The sequence below is a fragment of the Rhinopithecus roxellana genome, chromosome 8 (assembly GCF_007565055.1).
Source record: "Rhinopithecus roxellana isolate Shanxi Qingling chromosome 8, ASM756505v1, whole genome shotgun sequence".
NCBI lineage: Eukaryota > Metazoa > Chordata > Mammalia > Primates > Cercopithecidae > Rhinopithecus > Rhinopithecus roxellana.
This window is the reverse complement of record NC_044556.1, coordinates 129,275,650-129,293,908: the sequence shown is the minus strand read 5'-3', so window position 1 is coordinate 129,293,908 and position 18,259 is coordinate 129,275,650. Positions and strand designations below refer to the sequence as shown.

Genomic DNA, 18,259 nt, shown 5'->3' with positions numbered 1-18,259 from the left:
CCGAGCTCAGGTGATCCGCCTGCCTTGGCCTCCCAAAGTGCTGGGATTACAGGCATGAACCACCGCGCCCAGCCCAGTATTGTAAATTTCTTTCACAATCTCCCTCATCTATGACCCCCAACCTCTGACACCTCAGACGGTACAGAATATTACTTATAAGGTAACTATTTTAATATGATCAATTCATGTATTTTCTTTTCTTGAAGTAACATTCATATGTGAGTAGTTTAGGTATCCATATGTGAGACAAAATAACAAACAAAAAAGCCATATTTACTCATTTCTGCTTGCCAACACAATTTCACAAAGTTCTTGACTCTATGACGATACACAGCTTTCCAAATACTTTTAAGACAAAATAAAACACACACTCCTCCACATCTCTTGCCTAAGTCACTATATTCCTTGAAGATAATAACCCAAGCCTTGCCTTTTCCTATAAATAAAATGACAGCAATTATACTTCTATAATCTATAACCAAATAAACTCTTACGCCAAACCTTAACATATTTCTACTCTAATATAACTTCTAAACAAACGTAACGTAATTTTACATATGTGAAACCCCCACCACCTATATATAAACAGTAGACTAAAATACAGTGCCAGAACAGGCTAACAAAACCTCCTATAAGACTACTCCCAGGCAGTAGGCTCTGTCTGCAGTTCTCAATAAGACTTCTAAATACAATAACTTTAAGTCTTAAAAAGTTTTCCTTTAGTTGACAATCACGGCGACTATGAAGGGGCTCAAGAATAGACTACCCAGGGTAGTCTGGAGCATTGCAGGGAACTGGAGCCTTGGTATAGCACAGGCCCTTTGAGCCCCTCTGACTCCACCATGGTTGCAGACGACCGGGTGAGCTTCTGACCTCCCACTTGGTTGACAGTCCTGAATATTATTCAGCTAGCTGCTTTCACCACTTGACAAAAAAGTGAGTTCTTCCTTAAAACGTTTTTTTTTTTTTCAGACAGAGTTTCACTCTTGTTGCCCAGGCTAGAGGGCAACAGCACCATCTTAGCTCACCGCAACCTCCACCTCCCAGGTTTAAGCAATTCTCCTGCCTCAGCCTCCCAAGTAGCTAGGATTATAGGTATGTACCACCACACCCAGCCAATTTTTACTTTTAGTAGAGACAGGGTTTCTCCATGGTGGTCAGGCTGGTCTCGAACCTCAGGTGATTCACCCGCCCCAGCCTCCCAAAGTGGTGGGATTACAGGCGTGAGCCACCGTGCCCAGCCTGAAACTTTTATCTTTTTAAATAGAGATGTGGTCTCACTATGTTGGCCAGGCTGGTCTTGAACTCCTGGCCTCAAATGATGTGCCCACCTCAGGCGCCCAAAGTGCTAGGATTACAGGTGTACGCCACTGTGCCCAGCGAAGACTGTATGTGTGTGTGTGTGTTTTGAAAAGGGGAATATCCTAGTCAAAAGATACTACAAAGAAAAAGATACATGAGGCTGTCTGGACTGGCTAGGTGATACAGGTGTTTTCCCTTTCAATTTGATTCTATAAACAAAGCTCGGCAGGATAGAAACTATTACACATGGATAACGGTCTGGAACTGAAAACACACAGGATGGCACCTGACACAGTTAATCACTCTCCAGGTATTCGTTGTTCCAACCTCTCCCCCTCGGTCTGAGCTAACCTATGAGGAACAATAAAACAATGTACAATAAAAATTGTAATTTAAGCAAATCCTACCATTTAGTGCTTTTATTATTAACAGGTAACTAAACCTACCACATTCCTTTACATGGCATTATAATTACATGCCTAATATTCATTTCCTAATGCCCTTCTCCTCTTTCTCTGAGGAATTGAAGTTGATAGAAGGTGCTGCCCCCGGGGCACAAGGAAGAAAGAACTCTGCTCTGTGGATGCTTATGTTTCCTGAATCTCCTCCTTCCACAGATCCTAGCAGTGATGACAATAACGAGTGACTGCTTATTATTGTTACTCCCTTTGTAAGAGGGAATATTAAGAAATACAGTACAAGAAACAGTCCACTTCTGCCTTCTATCACATGAAACTTGTTAATTAGAACTCAGTATGCGATCACTAATAAATCTGAATAATGTCTGGTATCAGTAACTTGAAAATAATGCTGAGGTTATAGGCTTTCTAATTTGCTTATCTTTTCAATCTCATATCTACTGATATTAATTTCATGCAGCCAGTGGACTCTGACTATATTTTAGAGCTTAAGGAAACCTTTTGTATTAAATAAGCAGCTGAATTAGATAACCTCTAAGATTCCAAGAATAGGGATCAACCATGATACAACGACCCTATGGTTGGAACACATAGTTAAAGGAACAAATGATAATGATCAGAGATAAGTCTGGAAAAGCAAGTAGGGACTAGATCACGGACCTTTAAGCCATTTTAAGAATTTATTTTATCCTAAAGACATCTGGAAACCAATGACATTTTAAGCACAAGATTTATAAACATGTTCAGATTTGCATTTTAGAAAGATAACTCTTCTACCTAAAAAGGCTTCCAGGCAGAGATTACTTTGGACTGAGTATTAAAATGAAAAAAGGTCAGGGTCATTTATGAGTAAATAACTCTTTCAAAGGTACAGAGACATAAAACAATCTTAAAGTATGCTGAAAGAAAAAAACAAAGTAAACCAATCAGTAAATAATATTTTCAGTGTCTCAAAAAAAAAAAAATATAGGTCCCTTGATCACAATTTCTTCAAAAATGGTTTTAAAGAACATTATAGTCTAACCCCACAAGGTCATATTAGTGCTAGTCTAAAAATTATTTCTTTCTCTGATTTGCTGCCTGTCTTTGCACAGATAATCTTTTAATCTTGGTGGCACGGTACCAGAAACCTGACCTTTCTGAGCAAAACAAGTAACACAATGGAACAGGTAATACAGTGCTTAGGACTTATACTAAATTGACTCCTCAAAAAGGTCTCCCGATAATTCACTCTAAAGTTCTTTCTATTCTCCTCTCTTACTGAATCTCATTCTTTTCCTTCATTGCACTTACTTTGAAATTCTATATATTATTGCTTTTTGGCATCTCACTGTCTGCCCCCTACCCAACTGATTTCAAACACCATATCTTTTTGTTAACTGATAACTAATTTTGTATTTTTAGTAGAGACAGGGTTTCACAATGTTGCCGAGGCTGGTCTCGAACTCCTGGCCTCAAATGATCTGCCTGCCTTGGCCTCCCAAAGTGCTGGGTTTACAGGCGTGAGCCACTGTGCCTGGCCAAAGAACATTTTTAAGGTATATAATTAAGTCACTGTTCCCCTTGCTTATGCATTTTATATATAGTGTTCTCAGCATGAGAACAGAAAATACAACTTTTTAAAAATCCCAGCACTTAATGTAGTACCTGATAGACAAAGAAACCAAGTAGGCATTCATTAAATCGAACTGCTAAACATTCAAGGGCAACAGGACAGGTACCTGTCTACCTTTTGTAAGTGATGAAATCATAAAGCACAATAATAAACTGACTTTCCCAAAATTCTTCAAAATAGACTAGAGATTCTTACATTTGTGCATTTAAATAAAATGAGGAAAGGCAGAAAGGAAAATATCAGAAAAATGCATAGTCACACTTGCATAGCAAAAAGGTGAAATTTGACCAGTAGATTGGGGCAGCAAAGAAAAATAGACAGCCATAGTAGAAACTGTTATCTGTCAACCCTATCAGTGCCTACCCCCTTTCTTAGTACCAGAATCCCTGATTTCTATCTGGGCACATGACTGCTTAGAATAAATAAACTTCCCAGTCTCTCTTTGCACCTAGGTAGCCAGTAAGATACAGGTGGAAAAGGTTTGTCAAAGTCCACAGAAAATTTCCTTAACAGACAGCAGATACCTGTTCCTTACCCCTACTCCTTTCCTTCCCTCAATTTTGCCACTTGGAACTCAGATGAAATGACTAGAGCCATTTGGGCAATGAGGAGGACCACAGCCTATGAATGTAAAACTGCCTTTGCAAAGACTATGACAGTGAGAGATGTCTAGCATGTCTGACTCCATCATGCTTCTAGCCTCACAGGCTGGCCATCCTCACTCATTCCTGAGCAGAGGCCAATCTAACTCTGGGAGAAATTCATAGTTCAACTTTGATGTAAGAAGGTAATAGTCCCTCGTTGGGAACTGAAACCACCTTTGTAACACTAAAGAAATGCCACAAAATTAGGATTATAGGAGGGACCTGAACATCTTTTGAGATGTTTTTCTGATCTTTGGATTCTGGCAACTGACCAGCTTACCCCCTAAACCCATGACCGGTCCTGTTACCCCCATCCAGAGGCTGACTCTGTGTGTGAGAACTGTTTTCCACACCCCTATGATTTCAACCCCAACTAATCAGCAGCATCCATTCCCTAGAGTCCTGCCTGTCAACTTATCCATAAAAACCCAAGCCTCTGAGTTCTCAGAGGCTGGAGCGTATAACAAACTCCTCTCCTTCCATTTGGCTAGCTTTGCATTCAACTCCTTCTCTACTGCATTACCGCTGTCTCAGTCCATTGGTTTTGTCTGTGCCGAGGGTAAGAAGAACCCATCAAGCAATTACAAATGGTGAGGTAGGGAACTAGAAGGAACCAAACCAGGGTCCTTGAGGACGATGGAGTCAGTACCAGCTATGGACCTCCTACCTCTGAATTGCAGACATGAGAAAAAGAAATTACTAATCTTGTATAAGCCCCTATTATTTTGTTCACTATTACAGCAAAACCCATTCTTAACTTATACAATAATCAAAGGATTTCTGAGCAGAAAATACTTAGACTTGTCTCTCCAGCAGTCGGCCAATAAATCAATAGATAAGCACTATCCAAAAACGTTTTTTTTTCTCTTTGAGATGAAGTCATGGTCTGTTACCCAGGCTGGAGTGCAGTGGTGTGATCTCAGCTCACTGCAACCTCCAACTCCTGGTTCAAGTGATTCTCCTGCTTCCAGAGTACTTGAGACTACAGGCATGTACTACCAGACCTGGTTAATTTTTTTGTATTTTTAGTAAAGATGGGATTTCACCACATTGGTTGGGCTGGTCTCTAACTCACGTGATCCGCCAGCCTCAACCTCTCCAAGTGCTGGGATTACAGGTGTGAGCCACCACGCCTGAACCAAAAACTTTTTTAGAAGGTGTTACTCAAATGACTGAAAAACCATGGCGAGAAACTCTTATTTGCAGACATGACACCTGAGTCTTTTTATTTATTTATTTTTTTGAGACAGAGTTTCACTCTTGTCTCCCAGGCTGGAGCGCAATGACATGATCTCGGCTCACTGCAACCTCTGCCTCCTGGGTTCAAGTGATTCTCCTGCTTCAGCCTCCCCAGTACCTAGGATTATAGGCATGAGTCACCATACCCAGCTAATTTTTGTATCCTGACTCTTACTCATCACAGTTTGATCATTTAATTGCTGGACAATAGCATAAGGTACTGATGTGAAAAAACAATATTTGCAATGCTACATGAGAAGCAAACAGAATATGTTGCTACAATTTTTTTTTTTTTTTAAGACAAAGTCTGGCTCTACCACCCAGGCTGGAGTGCAGTGGCACCATCTTGGCTCATTGCAACCTCTACCTCCTGGGCTCAAATGATCCTCTCACCTCAGCCTCCTGAGTAGCAGGACTACAAGCACACACAACCATGCCCACCTAATTTTTGTATTTTTTTGTAGACACAGGGTTTTGCCATGTTGTCCAGGCTGGTCTCAAACTCATGAACTCAAGTGATCCACCTACCTTGGCCTCCCAAAGTGCTGGGATTATAGGTATGAGCCAATGTGCCCAGCCCAAAAATGTATTTTTAAGAAGTAGAAATAGAAAGTAATTTTTTTCATCCTTCTAATATTCACATGAGACCTAACATTCCCTCTATAAAGTTGTGTACATTAACAAAAGTTCAACAAACATCAATTAGTAAAGACATTCCCTTTGCCCGTCTTAACATATTCATTTTTCTCTGAAAACTCCTCTCAGAACCGAGAACAGGCATCTAATGTCCAGGCCAGGGCTATACTATATGACCTTGTCCTTCTGGCCAAAATTCAATTATCTTTCTTATAATAAATCTGATGTTCTGAGCTTTGAAAGAAAGTGAGTGCAAACTTTATTATATTGAAATATCTAAAGTATCTAAACTCTTCCTTCTAAAATCCTTACTCTTTCCAGAGCTTGAATGTTCATCTTCTCCTAAGATTTTGTGAGATACATTAATATCATTTGAATATATTTTCTTTTATGCCTTCAGGAGTTTGAGACCAGCCTGGGCAACATAGTCTCTATTAAAAACAACAACAACAAAAGCAAAGCTAATTAAATTGTTAATGTAAGTTGGTTGGGACTTAATCATATGAATCTCCCTTGGACTGTTCTAAGATCTTTTAAAGTCTTGTTACAACACAATTCTAAGGATTTCAAAAGGTCATAACTCAGAGTTACACAAGTTTGTATGACCCCACTGGCATTAGATAAAACTTCTTTTAACAACCATGTTAGACCTTGAAGAGACCTTAAGAGATTCAGTCAGTTCAAACCACTAATTTCAACACACTCACATCATCACTTCCCTCACTCCTCTTCCCTTTAGACCAAAAGGTTTGCTCAATGCTTGACGAACTTCTTCACGCCTGTCCTTAATAAGAGCTCCTCTAGCTACACATTTAACTTTCAGAGTTCTTTGTTGGTTGCCCAATTTGGCAAATAATACAGGACACTATATTTAAATTTAAATTTCAGATAAATAACTTTTTAGTCTGTCTCAAATATTGCATGATTACTAAAAAAGTATTCATTGTTTATCTGAAATTCAAATTCGATTGGACATACTGTATTTTACCTGACAACTCTAGTTCTGTGGAGCTGAAACAGCAGCCAATGAGATTTATCGACTATTTCCTTTACAATAACAAGCAGTGAATTCTGAAAAAGCTTTAGTCAGCTACACAATTATGACATAAACCTTTAGAGCTAAAAGGGACCTTGGAGACAACTAGTGCAATGCTCTCACTTTAAAGATCAAGGAAAGATGAAGTGACAACTGGGAGGAACATGACACAAATTACAAATGACCAGAAAGATTCCTAACTTTCAGTTTTCAAAACTTATATGAAAAAACCCACAACAGAAAAGGAATTAGTATGTGAAAAAACAAACCAAGTTCATGGCTCTGAACAATGTTCACATACTTATTATCTCAAGTCCTTCCATGTTAGTAAATGTCAACCAATAAAGCAACAACTAAAAAAAGTGAGCAATTAGAGCTCTCTTATAAATGGGATGATTTAAGTAACATTATGTATATAAAGTACGTAGTATAAAAGCTTAGCCTGTAAGAGGACTTCTAAATGTAGTTTCCTTCTCCTACTGGCTCATCTGTTTCCTGAGTCTAAAATACTAAAATATTACAACAGCTCCCTATCAATTCTGACTGTCTCCAAACTCTATATGCCATCCTGAACTTTCACATCAGAACAGTAGTCCTACTATATCTTGTTCAAAAACACTGCAATTGGCTGGGCGCGGTGGCTCATGCCTATAATCCCTGCATTTTGGGAGGCCGAGGGAGGTGAAGCATTTGAGGTCAGGAGTTCCAAGACCAGTCTGGCCAACATGGTGAAAGGCCGCCTCTACTAAAAATACAAAAATTAGCTGGGCGTGGTGGCGCATGCCTGTAATCCCAGCAGCCGGGGAGGCTTAGGCAGGAGAATCACTTGAACCCAGGAGGTGGAGGGTGCAGTGAGCAGAGATTGCATCACTGCACTCCAGCCTGGGCAACACAGTGAAAACTCTGTCTCAAAAAAAAAAAAAAAAGAAAAAAAAATTACAATTAATAAACAATGGTAAAATAGTCAATCTCATTAGACAGCAAATAATTGACAGTTTTAAAACTTCTAAGTCAAATCACCTAAAGTTCACCAAATGACATTTGGTGACTCATTCAGAATAATGTACGGTCTAATACATATAGAGTATATAGTAGGCATATAAACTAAGTAGTTAGGAATATAGAGTAAAGAGGACATCATTTCAACTGGAATGTTCAGAAAACTGTAGAAACAGCAAGATTTGACCTAAAATTTGAAGGATATACATTATTTTGATTGGTGGATGGAGAAAGAATGAATTTCAGATAGAAAGAGCTACATGAATGAGGGCATAAAAGTTGAGAAAAAATGTTTTATAATCTAGCCTCAGTTTTTCAACTTTTTCTTGCCATTGTGCCCCAATAGAGACACAGATGCCCATTAAGTGCCCTAAAATACGTACAGTGTAAGTTTTCCAACACCATTACCTTTGTTCAGGCCAATACTTCCCTTAACATCAGGGAACAAGTCTTGCACAACTCTGCAATCCTTATGCCACTTGCACAATACACATATTAATATGAGCTAAACCAAAGTCCGCCTTTCTTTCAGCTTTTCCCTTACTTCATTCATTACTTTCTTCTTCTAATCCTCCTAAGTGACCAAGCTAAAAGATTTCATAATTTTATTAATATATAAAGCAGACAAGTAGAATATTCTTTAAAAAGTTTTAACTTAAATCCTTGGAATATCCCCCCATTCTCTCTCTTCCTGCCACCCCTTTCTGCCCCTTTTCCGTAAAACCTCTACTTTCTACCCCAAACTCCCTCTCGCCTTTGGGTTTGTGCTTCTGTATGAGAAGTTCTCCTCCCACTTTAGATTTTTCAATAGAGGAATGAAAGCAGAGACAGACTTACTTTTCACCTATTTGAAACTTTCCCTCACAAATAGAACATAATAAGGTTTTGTGTTCTTGATAAGAAGGGCAGGAACAAAAAAGGACAAAGGAAGAATTGAAAAAGGAATAACAAAAATGTAGGTATCCAGCCTGACTAGAGAAATAAGAAGGGTCAGAAACACTCTAGTAAACCACAAAAACAAAATTTATTTTAGGCCGAGCGCGGTGGCTCATGCCTGTAATCCCAGCACTTTGGGAGGCCAAGGCAGGCGGATCACGAGGTCAGGAGATTGGGACCATCCTGGCTAACACAGTGAAACCCCATCTCGCCCTTTAGGCCGGAACCACCATCTTCCAGTAATTCACCAAAATGTCGAACACAAAGGGAAAGAGGAGAGGCACCCGATAAATGTTCTCTAGGCCTTTTAGAAAACATGGAGTTGCTCCTTTGGCCACGTGTATGTGAATCTACAAGAAAGGTGATGTTGTAGACATCAAGGGAATGGGTACTGTTCAAAAAGGAATGCCCTACAAGTGTTACCATGGCATAACTGGAGGAGTCTACAATGTCTACAGCCAGCATGCTGTTGGCATTGTTGTAAACAAACAAGGGCAAGCTTCTTGCCAAGAGAATTAATGTGCATACTGAGCACATTAAGCCCTTTAAGAGCCGAGATAGCTTCCTGAAACGCATGAAGGAAAATGATCAGAAAAAGAAAGAAGCCAAAGAGAAAGGTACCTGGGTTCAACTGAAGCGCCAGCCTGCTCCACCCAGAGAAGCACACTTTGTGAGAACCAATGGGAAGGAGCCTGAGCTGCTGGAACCTATTCTCCACGAATTCATGGCATAATACAGGCTAAAAAAAAAATAAAACACCTATGGGCTGGAAAAAAAAGAAAAGAAACCCCATCTCTACTAAAAATTACAAAAAATTAGCCAGGTGTGGTGGCACGTGCCTGTAGTCTCAGCTACTCGGGAGGCTGAGGCAGGAGCATTGCTTGAACCCAGGAGGTGGAGGTTGCAGTGAGCCGAGATCGTGCCACTGCACTCTAGCCAGGGTGACAGAGAGAGACTTGGTCTCCAAAAAAAAAAAAAAAAAAAAAAACTAGCATGTGTCTATACATTAAATATTTTTATTTTCTTAGCCAAAATTATAAATTAGTCATCAGATAAGAAGTTGCATAACAAATCATTAAACAATCTCTTATGATGGAGAAACAAAGCACTAATTGGGAAAGACATTCACCAGAAATGACCTTCATCACTGTAGTGCTGGAGGCTTACACGGGTAACTTAATGGAATTAGGAAAAATAAAGTTTAACACCCTATTAACTAGGAGTCTATACCCACAATTTCAAGTGCAGTAAATAAATCTTTTGCGTACCACTTTATAAAACAGTACCATAAGGGATTACATTGTAGTCATCACAAATATGCCTATAGGATGATGGAAGGAGGAGAGGGTAGATCTCTTAATGTTAAGCAAATATGTTCTTTAATAAATTTGCTGTGACAGCATCATCCTTGGACTCAAACAGTACCGATTTCCAACAAATGAGATGAAAGTACAAATACTACGCCCCTGGCCTTGGATGATAACTAAAAAACTAGGTCTGATAATAACAAAGTTGACATCAAAGTGAGTATAAATAATCTGGCATACATTTCATGAAATACGATTACAAAAACATTTCTAAATCGAGATTATTCTATAAATGCATATGTACATATGCATGTAACTAAATAAATAAAACAGGGCTACTTCATCTTCATCACTGGATGTTTATACAGTCAAACTGGCCAATAAATTTTGGAAGTGATCTTCTCCTTGGGAAAACAGGAGTTTGCTTTGGATTTTAAGTCAACTTACATCCAGGTATTAGATCATAATGTTTTTTCAAAATATGTTCTTTGCCCTCCACAATTTCCTGAGGGTACTGAGGAATTCTGGTTTGTAGAACTATTTATCCCCACTTGAAATGATTTCATGATTTTTTTTTTTTTTTGAGTTGTTATTTCTATTTCTTCGACAGGGAATCTACTTCTAGATTCAGATTCAACGTTTATTGGAGGGCTGCTATTTACTGTGAACCATGACAGATACTTTCATAAAGCACTAATAAAGACATTCAATGCTATCAACTATTAACCATGGGTCACTAAAACCAAGATTTGCTGGTAAGTGCCAGAAAATGCCAGTGATAGATGAGATGGGAGAGAAAAAGGTAATCTGAATCCTTATGCAGGATGACAAGTCAGCCGATCTTATTTTCTTGTTCCACAGGATAATGGCAACGGATGAATTGCTTAAATAATTATCTGAGCAATTTATCATTAAAAATGTTACCAAACAAAACTCTATCTAAAACTCTACATTTTTGTTTCTAGTAGAGGGAGTTACTTGCCTCTGCCTCTGCTGTCAACTTTATCTTCTTTGCTATCAACTGTTTTATGTCAATTCGACCTACGGAAAGAAAAAAACATGACTTTTAAGTTGATGGATACAGCTACCTAGCAGCACTATCTAAATCATAAAGTTGAAAACAAACAAATACAAAAGTAACCGCGTAAACTATGGTACAACCATAAAACATGACAGCATGGTCAAAATAACTAGAAGGAAATGTATACATAAAAATACAAAGAACAAAGCGAGTAAATGTACACACAGTAATTACAACGATGTTAATTATGCAATGCTATAGATCCAATTCTGACAGCATGGAAAATCAGATTCCCTGAATAGATTCTACAATTGAGACCACTAAGATGCTGGGTAAAATATTAAAAACCAAAAACCTTTTAAAAGTTATTGCCAAGCTAGCACAAATCCAGAGGCAAGAAGGAAGGAAGAAAGGAAGGAAAGAAGGAAGGAAGGAAGGAAGGAAGGAAGGAAGGAAGGAAGGAGGAAGGAAGGAAGGAGGGAGGGAGGGAGGGAGGGAGGGAGGGAGGGAGGGAGGGAGGAAGTGAAACTGGAATTCTAGGGGATATATGAGAAATCTAAGTATTCTCGCCAAATCCTAGAAACCTTGAGCTTCTACACGGACAGCAACACAGGGTACAGTATTTTTGCAGAATAGTACACACAGGACAATACTTTACAAAATGGCAAAGTCTAGGGCCTGCCCAAAATGGGAAGTCTAACAGGATACTGCCACATAAAGCTAGGGACCACACATAAGGCTACAACCTCAGTGTATAAGAAAGAAACCAAAACAGAAGGAAATGTGTCTGTCTCTACTCGATGCTGTGCAGAGAGGGGAAATTTGCCCCAAGAAATCATAACCCCTCACTAGAGTTTGCAATCTAAACTCACACTATCTATGTGGTCTGAAAAATCTGAGATAAATATGTTCTAAAGCTAATCCAGGTTGGGTCTCCAGGCTACTGGCAGACACAAGTGAAATTCCTCCCTGGAAGATTACAATATCAATCAAGGCCGTACAGAATTCCAAAAGATAAAGTTACCATAAAAAGGAGAAGCTCGTCCCAGCTAGTCGGGAGGCTGAGGAAGGAGAATCGCTTGAACCTGGGAGGCGAGGTTGCAGTGAGCCGATATTGCGCCACTGCACGCCAGCCTGGAAGACAGAGTGAGACTCTGTCTCAAAAAAAAAGAAAAAAAAGGAAAATAGTCAAACTTCATAAAACATACTAGGAAACTAGGCAGAATAAATGGGAAACAGCAGAAACAGCTAAGAGATGCAGCACTGAAAAACTAAAGATAATGGAATTGTTACTTTTAGGACAAAAAAAATCCGAATGATTAATATGTTAAGGGAAATAAAAGTGAAACTTGAAAACATAGAAAAGGAAGGCTGGGCGTGGGGGTGCACACTTATAATCCTAGCGCTTTAGGAGGCTGGTGGGGAGGATTGTTTGTTTCCAGGAGTTCAAGACCAGCCTGAACAACATAGCAAAACCCCATTTCTAAAAAAAAAAAAAAAGTTTTAAAATAAGCCAGGCATGGTGGTGCACGCCTGTAGTCCCAGCTACCTGGGAGGCTGAGGTGGGAGGGTCACTTGAACCCAAGAATTTGAGCCTGCAGTAAGCGTGATAGCACCATTGCACTCCAACCTGGGCAACAGAGTGAGACCCTGTCTCAAAAAAAAAAAGGAAAGAAAAAAAGAAGGAAAACATAAGCAAGGACAAGAAACCATTTAACCAAACAGATTTGAAAAAAACCAACAAGATTTCTCAAAACAAAAAAAATTGAAGTTTCAAATTCAATGGATAAATTAAACAGTAGATCAAACATGTCTGAAGAGAGTACTAGTAAATGGGAATATAGATCAAAGGAAATTATACAGAAGATAGTCCAGAGAAATAGTGACAGAGAATAATAGAGAGGTTAAAAGACATAGAAGAGGTCCAACCAAACAGCCAATTGGAGATGGGAGCCAACCACAGCTGCACTAGAGATGGAGGAAAGTTCCACAACAAATACTTCTGACTTGAAATTTCTGCAGACTATAATGGAGGAAGTCATTATGTTATACAGCCTTAGGGTGAATATGAATGATCATAAAGATATAATGATTCAGGCTAGGCATGGTGCCTCACGTCTGAAATTCCCACACTTTGGGAGGCCAAGTGGCGAGGATCAGTTGAGCCTACAGGTTTGAGACCATCTTGGGCAATGTAGCAAGACCCCATCTCTACAATAAATGTTTTTAAAAATACAATGGTTCAAAAGAAAGTCTCAGAGGATATTTGCCAATGTGCCAAGAATAAAGAAAAATGCCATACCTCAACCAGAAATGATTACAAAGGATGACAAAGATTATGTCCAAGAATATGAGTTCATGGCTGGGCATGGGGGCTCATGCCTATAATCCCAGCACTTTGGGAGGCCGAGGCAGGCGGATCACCTAAACAGGAATTTGAGACCAGCCTGGCCAACATGGCAAAACCCCACCTCTACTAAAACTATAAAAATTATCTAGGCATGGTGGCAGGCACCTATAATCCCAGCTACTTAGGGGGCTGAGGCAGGGACAATTGCTTGAACCCAGGAGGTAGAGGTTGCAGTGAGACGAGATCACGCCACTGCATTCCAGCCTGGGAGACAGAACGAGACTCCATCTCAAAAAAAAAAGAAAGAAAGAAAGAAAAACAATTTGACAGGCCGTGGTGCTGTGCGCCTGCAGTTCCTGACACTTGGGAGGCTGAGGCAGGACAATCGCTTGAATCTGGGAGGTAGAAGCTGCAATGAGCCGAGATCATGCCACTGCACTCCAGCTTGGGCAACAGAGCGAGACTCCGTCTCAAAAAAATAAATAAATAAAATGAAATAAAAGAATGTGAATTCATCAACTTTATAATATCTGATGCAAATAAAAGGTGCCATGAAGAAAATGGAATAAAAATTTAACTAAATAAGTCTAAAGACATCCCCTATTCATTGACTAGAAGATTTAATATTGTTAATATGGCAATGCTCCCCAATTCTTCCATAGATTTTTTTTTTTTTTTTTTTTTTTTTGAGACGGAGTCTTGCTCTGTCGCCCGGGCTGGAGTGCAGTGGCCGGATCTCAGCTCACTGCAAGCTCCACCTCCCGGGTTTACGCCATTCTCCTGCCTCAGCCTCCGGAGTAGCTAGGACTACAGGTGCCCGCCACCTCGCCCAGCTAGTTTTTTGTATTTTTAGTAGAGACGGGGTTTCACCGTGTTAGCCAGGATGGTCTCGATCTCCTGACCTCGTGATCCGCCCGTCTCGGCCTCCCAAAGTGCTGGGATTACAGGCTTGAGCCACCGCGCCCGGCTCTTCCATAGATTTAAAGCAATCCTCACCAAAATTTCACCTGGCTTCTTTGCAGAAATTGACAAGCTGATCCTAAATTCAAGAACACAGAATAGCCATACAAATCATGAAAAAGAAAATAACAAAGCTGGAAAACTCAACACTTCCCAATTTTAGAGATAGACACATAGATATCAATGGAAAAGAACTGAGAGTCCAGAAATAAACAAACATTCACCTTTATGATTATTAATACCTGATTTTCGACAAAGGTGCCAAGAAAAATGCAGAAAGATTCTTCTTTTCAACAAATAGAGCTGGGACAACTGAATAGCCACATGAAAAAGCATGAATATGGACCTAGAACTCACACCATATGTAGAAACTAACTCACAAAGGATCAAATACCTAAAAATACAGAAGAAAACAGAGGCCTTGGACTAGACAATGACTTCTTAAACACCAAAAGAATGATCAACATTAGAAAATATAGATAAACTATATTGATAGAATCTATCAAAATTTAAGTCACTTTTGTGCTACAAAGAACACCATCAAGAAAGTAAAAAGACAACCCACAGAATGGGAAACAAAATTGCAAATCTGATTAGGGACTTGTATCCAGAATATATAAAGAACTCTTACAACTCAACATTAAAAAGACAAATAGGCCAGGCATGGTGGCTCACATCTGTAACCATAGCACTTTGGGAGGCCAAGGTGGGACAATCACTCAAGCCCAGGAGTTTGAGATCAGCCTGGACAATATGGCAAAATCCCTTCTCTACTAAAAATACAAAAGTTAGCTAGGTGTGGGGATGTGCACCTACAGTCTCAGCTACTTGGGAGGCTAAGGTGAGAGGATCACTTGAGCCTATGAGGCAGAAGTTGCAGTAAGCCAAGAATGTGCCACTGCACTCCAACCTGGGCTACAGAGCAAGACTGTCTCAAAAATAAGGTAAAATAAAATAAAAAAATAAAAAGCCAAACAGTCTAATTAAAACATAAGCAAAGTAGGCCGGGCGCAGTGGCTCATGCCTGTAATCCCAGCACTTTGGGAGGCCAAGGCAGGCTGACCACCTGGGGTCAGGAGTTCGAGACCAGCCTGACCGATATGGAAAAACCCCGTCTCTACTAAAAATACAAAATTAGCCAGGCATGGTAGCACATGCCTGTAATCCCAGCTACTTGGGAGGCTGAGGCAGGTGAATCACTTGAACCCAGGAAGCAGAGGTTGCAATAAGTCGAGATCACGCCATAGATCTCCAGCCTGGGTGACAGAGCGAGACTCCGTCTAAAAAAAAAAAATAGGCAAAGTAACTGAACAGAACAGATATTTCTCTTTTAAATAAAATGCCCAGGCCAGGTGCGGTGGCTCAAGCCTGTAATCCCAGCACTTTGGGAGGCCGAGACAGGCGGATCACGAGGTCAGGAGATCGAGACCATCCTGGCTAACCCGGTGAAACCCCGTCTCTACTAAAAAATACAAAAAACTAGCTGGGCGAGGTGGCGGGCGCCTGTAGTCCCAGCTACTTGGGAGGCTGAGGCAGGAGAATGGCATGAACCCGGGAGGTGGAGCTTGCAGTGAGCTGAGATCCGGCCACTGCACTCCAGCCTGGGGCACAGAGTGAGACTCCGTCTCAAAAAAAAGCCCAATAACCACATGAAAAGACACTCAACATCCCTGGCCATCAGGAAAATTCAAATCGAAACTACAATGAGATATCATTTCACCCCTACTACGATGGCTATAATCAAAAACACAAACAACAACAAGTGTTGGCTTGAATGTGGAGAAAGAAACTTCAATTATCCAGGACATTGCTGGTGGGAAGTGTAGTGCTTTGAAAAACAGTCTGGAAGTTCCTCGACAGATTAAACACAGAGCCAACATATGACGTATTAATTCCACCCCTAGGTATATACGCAAGAGAAATAAAAACATGCCCTCTCAAAAAAGAAACACTAATACATGCTATAATACGGGTGAAACAAACATTTTGCCAAGTGAAAAGAGGAAGTCACAAAAGACTACATATTGTATGATCCTATTTACATGACGCTGTCCAGAATAGATAACTCTACTGAGACAGACAAAACGCTGGTGGTTGCCTAGAGAGTGAGGCGTGGGGTTATGGCAAAAAGGGAATAACTGCTAATGGGTACAGGGTTTTGGGGAGGTGATGCTAAAAATATTCTAAAATTCATTTCATTCTAATTTCTCTGTTCTGAAATATTCCTTTCTGTATATTAAGTTACAGTAATATAGTTTCCTGGTGTTTAACTTGACTAACTGCAGTATTCTGACTGAGAATCTTTTTTGTAATTTTATAACAAAAATTGGATTTGAAAGGTATGACAGTATTTTTTTATGAGAAAGTACTGCTCTGTGTAACTCCTGTGTATGGTACACACTGAGCTTTATTATTATTGTCACAGATTTAGAGACAGTTTCTTATTTTCACACTGAATCATGGTACCACTACAATTTTAAAAGCAGTTGGATTAATTGATATCTGCCCTTTTAATAAAATATGGGTAAAGTTTTTTGGGCTTTTTTTTTTTTTTTGAGACAGGATCTCACCCTGTCACCTAGGTCGGACTGCAGAGGCACAATTACAGCTCACTGTGGCCTCTAACACTTAAGCTCAAGTGATTCTCCTGCATCAGCCGCCCCGCTAGCTAGGACCATAGATGTGTGCTACCACCACACCCAGCTAATTTTTTTTAAGTGTTTTGTAGAGACAGGGTCTCATTATGTTGCCCTGGCTGGTCTTGACTTGAACTCCTGGCCTCAAGCAATCCTCCTGCCTCAGTCTCCCAAAATGCTGAGATTATAGGCATGTGTCACCATACCTGGCCCAGGGCATTAATTTTGAATGCCATCTGCCATTATTCACAAATGAGCTTGTGAATAACGAGATACTCAATATCTTTATCCTATCTTTTTAATGAAGTGTCAAGTTATCTGTTACATTATGGGAACCGAGAAACATCAGACATCCTTATGTGCACAGACCTACACAGATAAGCGAATGAAAGAGAATGGAATGAGTGCTGAAAAGCGTGAAACAGAAAACTACAACGTCTAGCTTGCTGTCTTCATTCAAAAAAAACCAAACCTATGATAATGAACTATCATTTTGGCAGATGAATTTTTAAAATTGAGAATTTGTATTTTCTCATTTACTCTACATGGTAATAGCTTAAGTATTTTTATTTCAGCATTGACAATTGCTATTGTATATTTTGCCTAAAAAGGATGATTAAAAGCCATTCAAATTTATAAAAGCAATTTCCCAGAAAAAATACACTGAACAGAAATATTTACTTTGCCAAAATGAACTCTGGAGGCATATTTGGGGTAATTAAAGCTTAATAACCCCTTCCTTTAAAAACAAACCATAAAAACATAAAAACAAACTCACATGCATACTGTTTTATTATCTGCTTTTTTCACTTAATATATTGTAGACATTTTTCCCTGTCATTACATATTCTTCTATATTATTTTCATTGCACTATTACTCTATTTTTATGGTAGAAATATAATTTAATCTTCTATTGGACATTTCTTTTCATAGTATGTTACTTGAAAAAATACATGAAGAATGAGAAGGTACAAAATGCATCTAATCAGAGCTCTATAAGGAGAGACAATATTTGAGGTGATTATAGCTGATAACTGGCCAGAACTATTGAAAGATACAAATTCTAGGATAAAGTCAAATAATTCCAAGCAGGATAAATAATCTACTTAGGGCCAGGTGTGGTAGCTCACGCCTGTAATCCCAGCACTTTGGGAGGCT

General features: G+C 39.5%; 1 protein-coding gene across 1 annotated transcript in view; it reads right to left on the bottom strand.

The window, feature by feature from the left end:
* The window catches only part of SOAT1 (sterol O-acyltransferase 1), a 63,304-nt gene that overhangs the window by 22,237 nt on the left and 22,808 nt on the right, over positions 1-18,259 (bottom strand). The window contains exon 3 of the mRNA XM_010375680.2: positions 11,116-11,174. Within this exon, the coding sequence (XP_010373982.1) occupies positions 11,116-11,174 (59 nt within the window). The remainder of the gene's footprint in view (positions 1-11,115; positions 11,175-18,259) is intronic.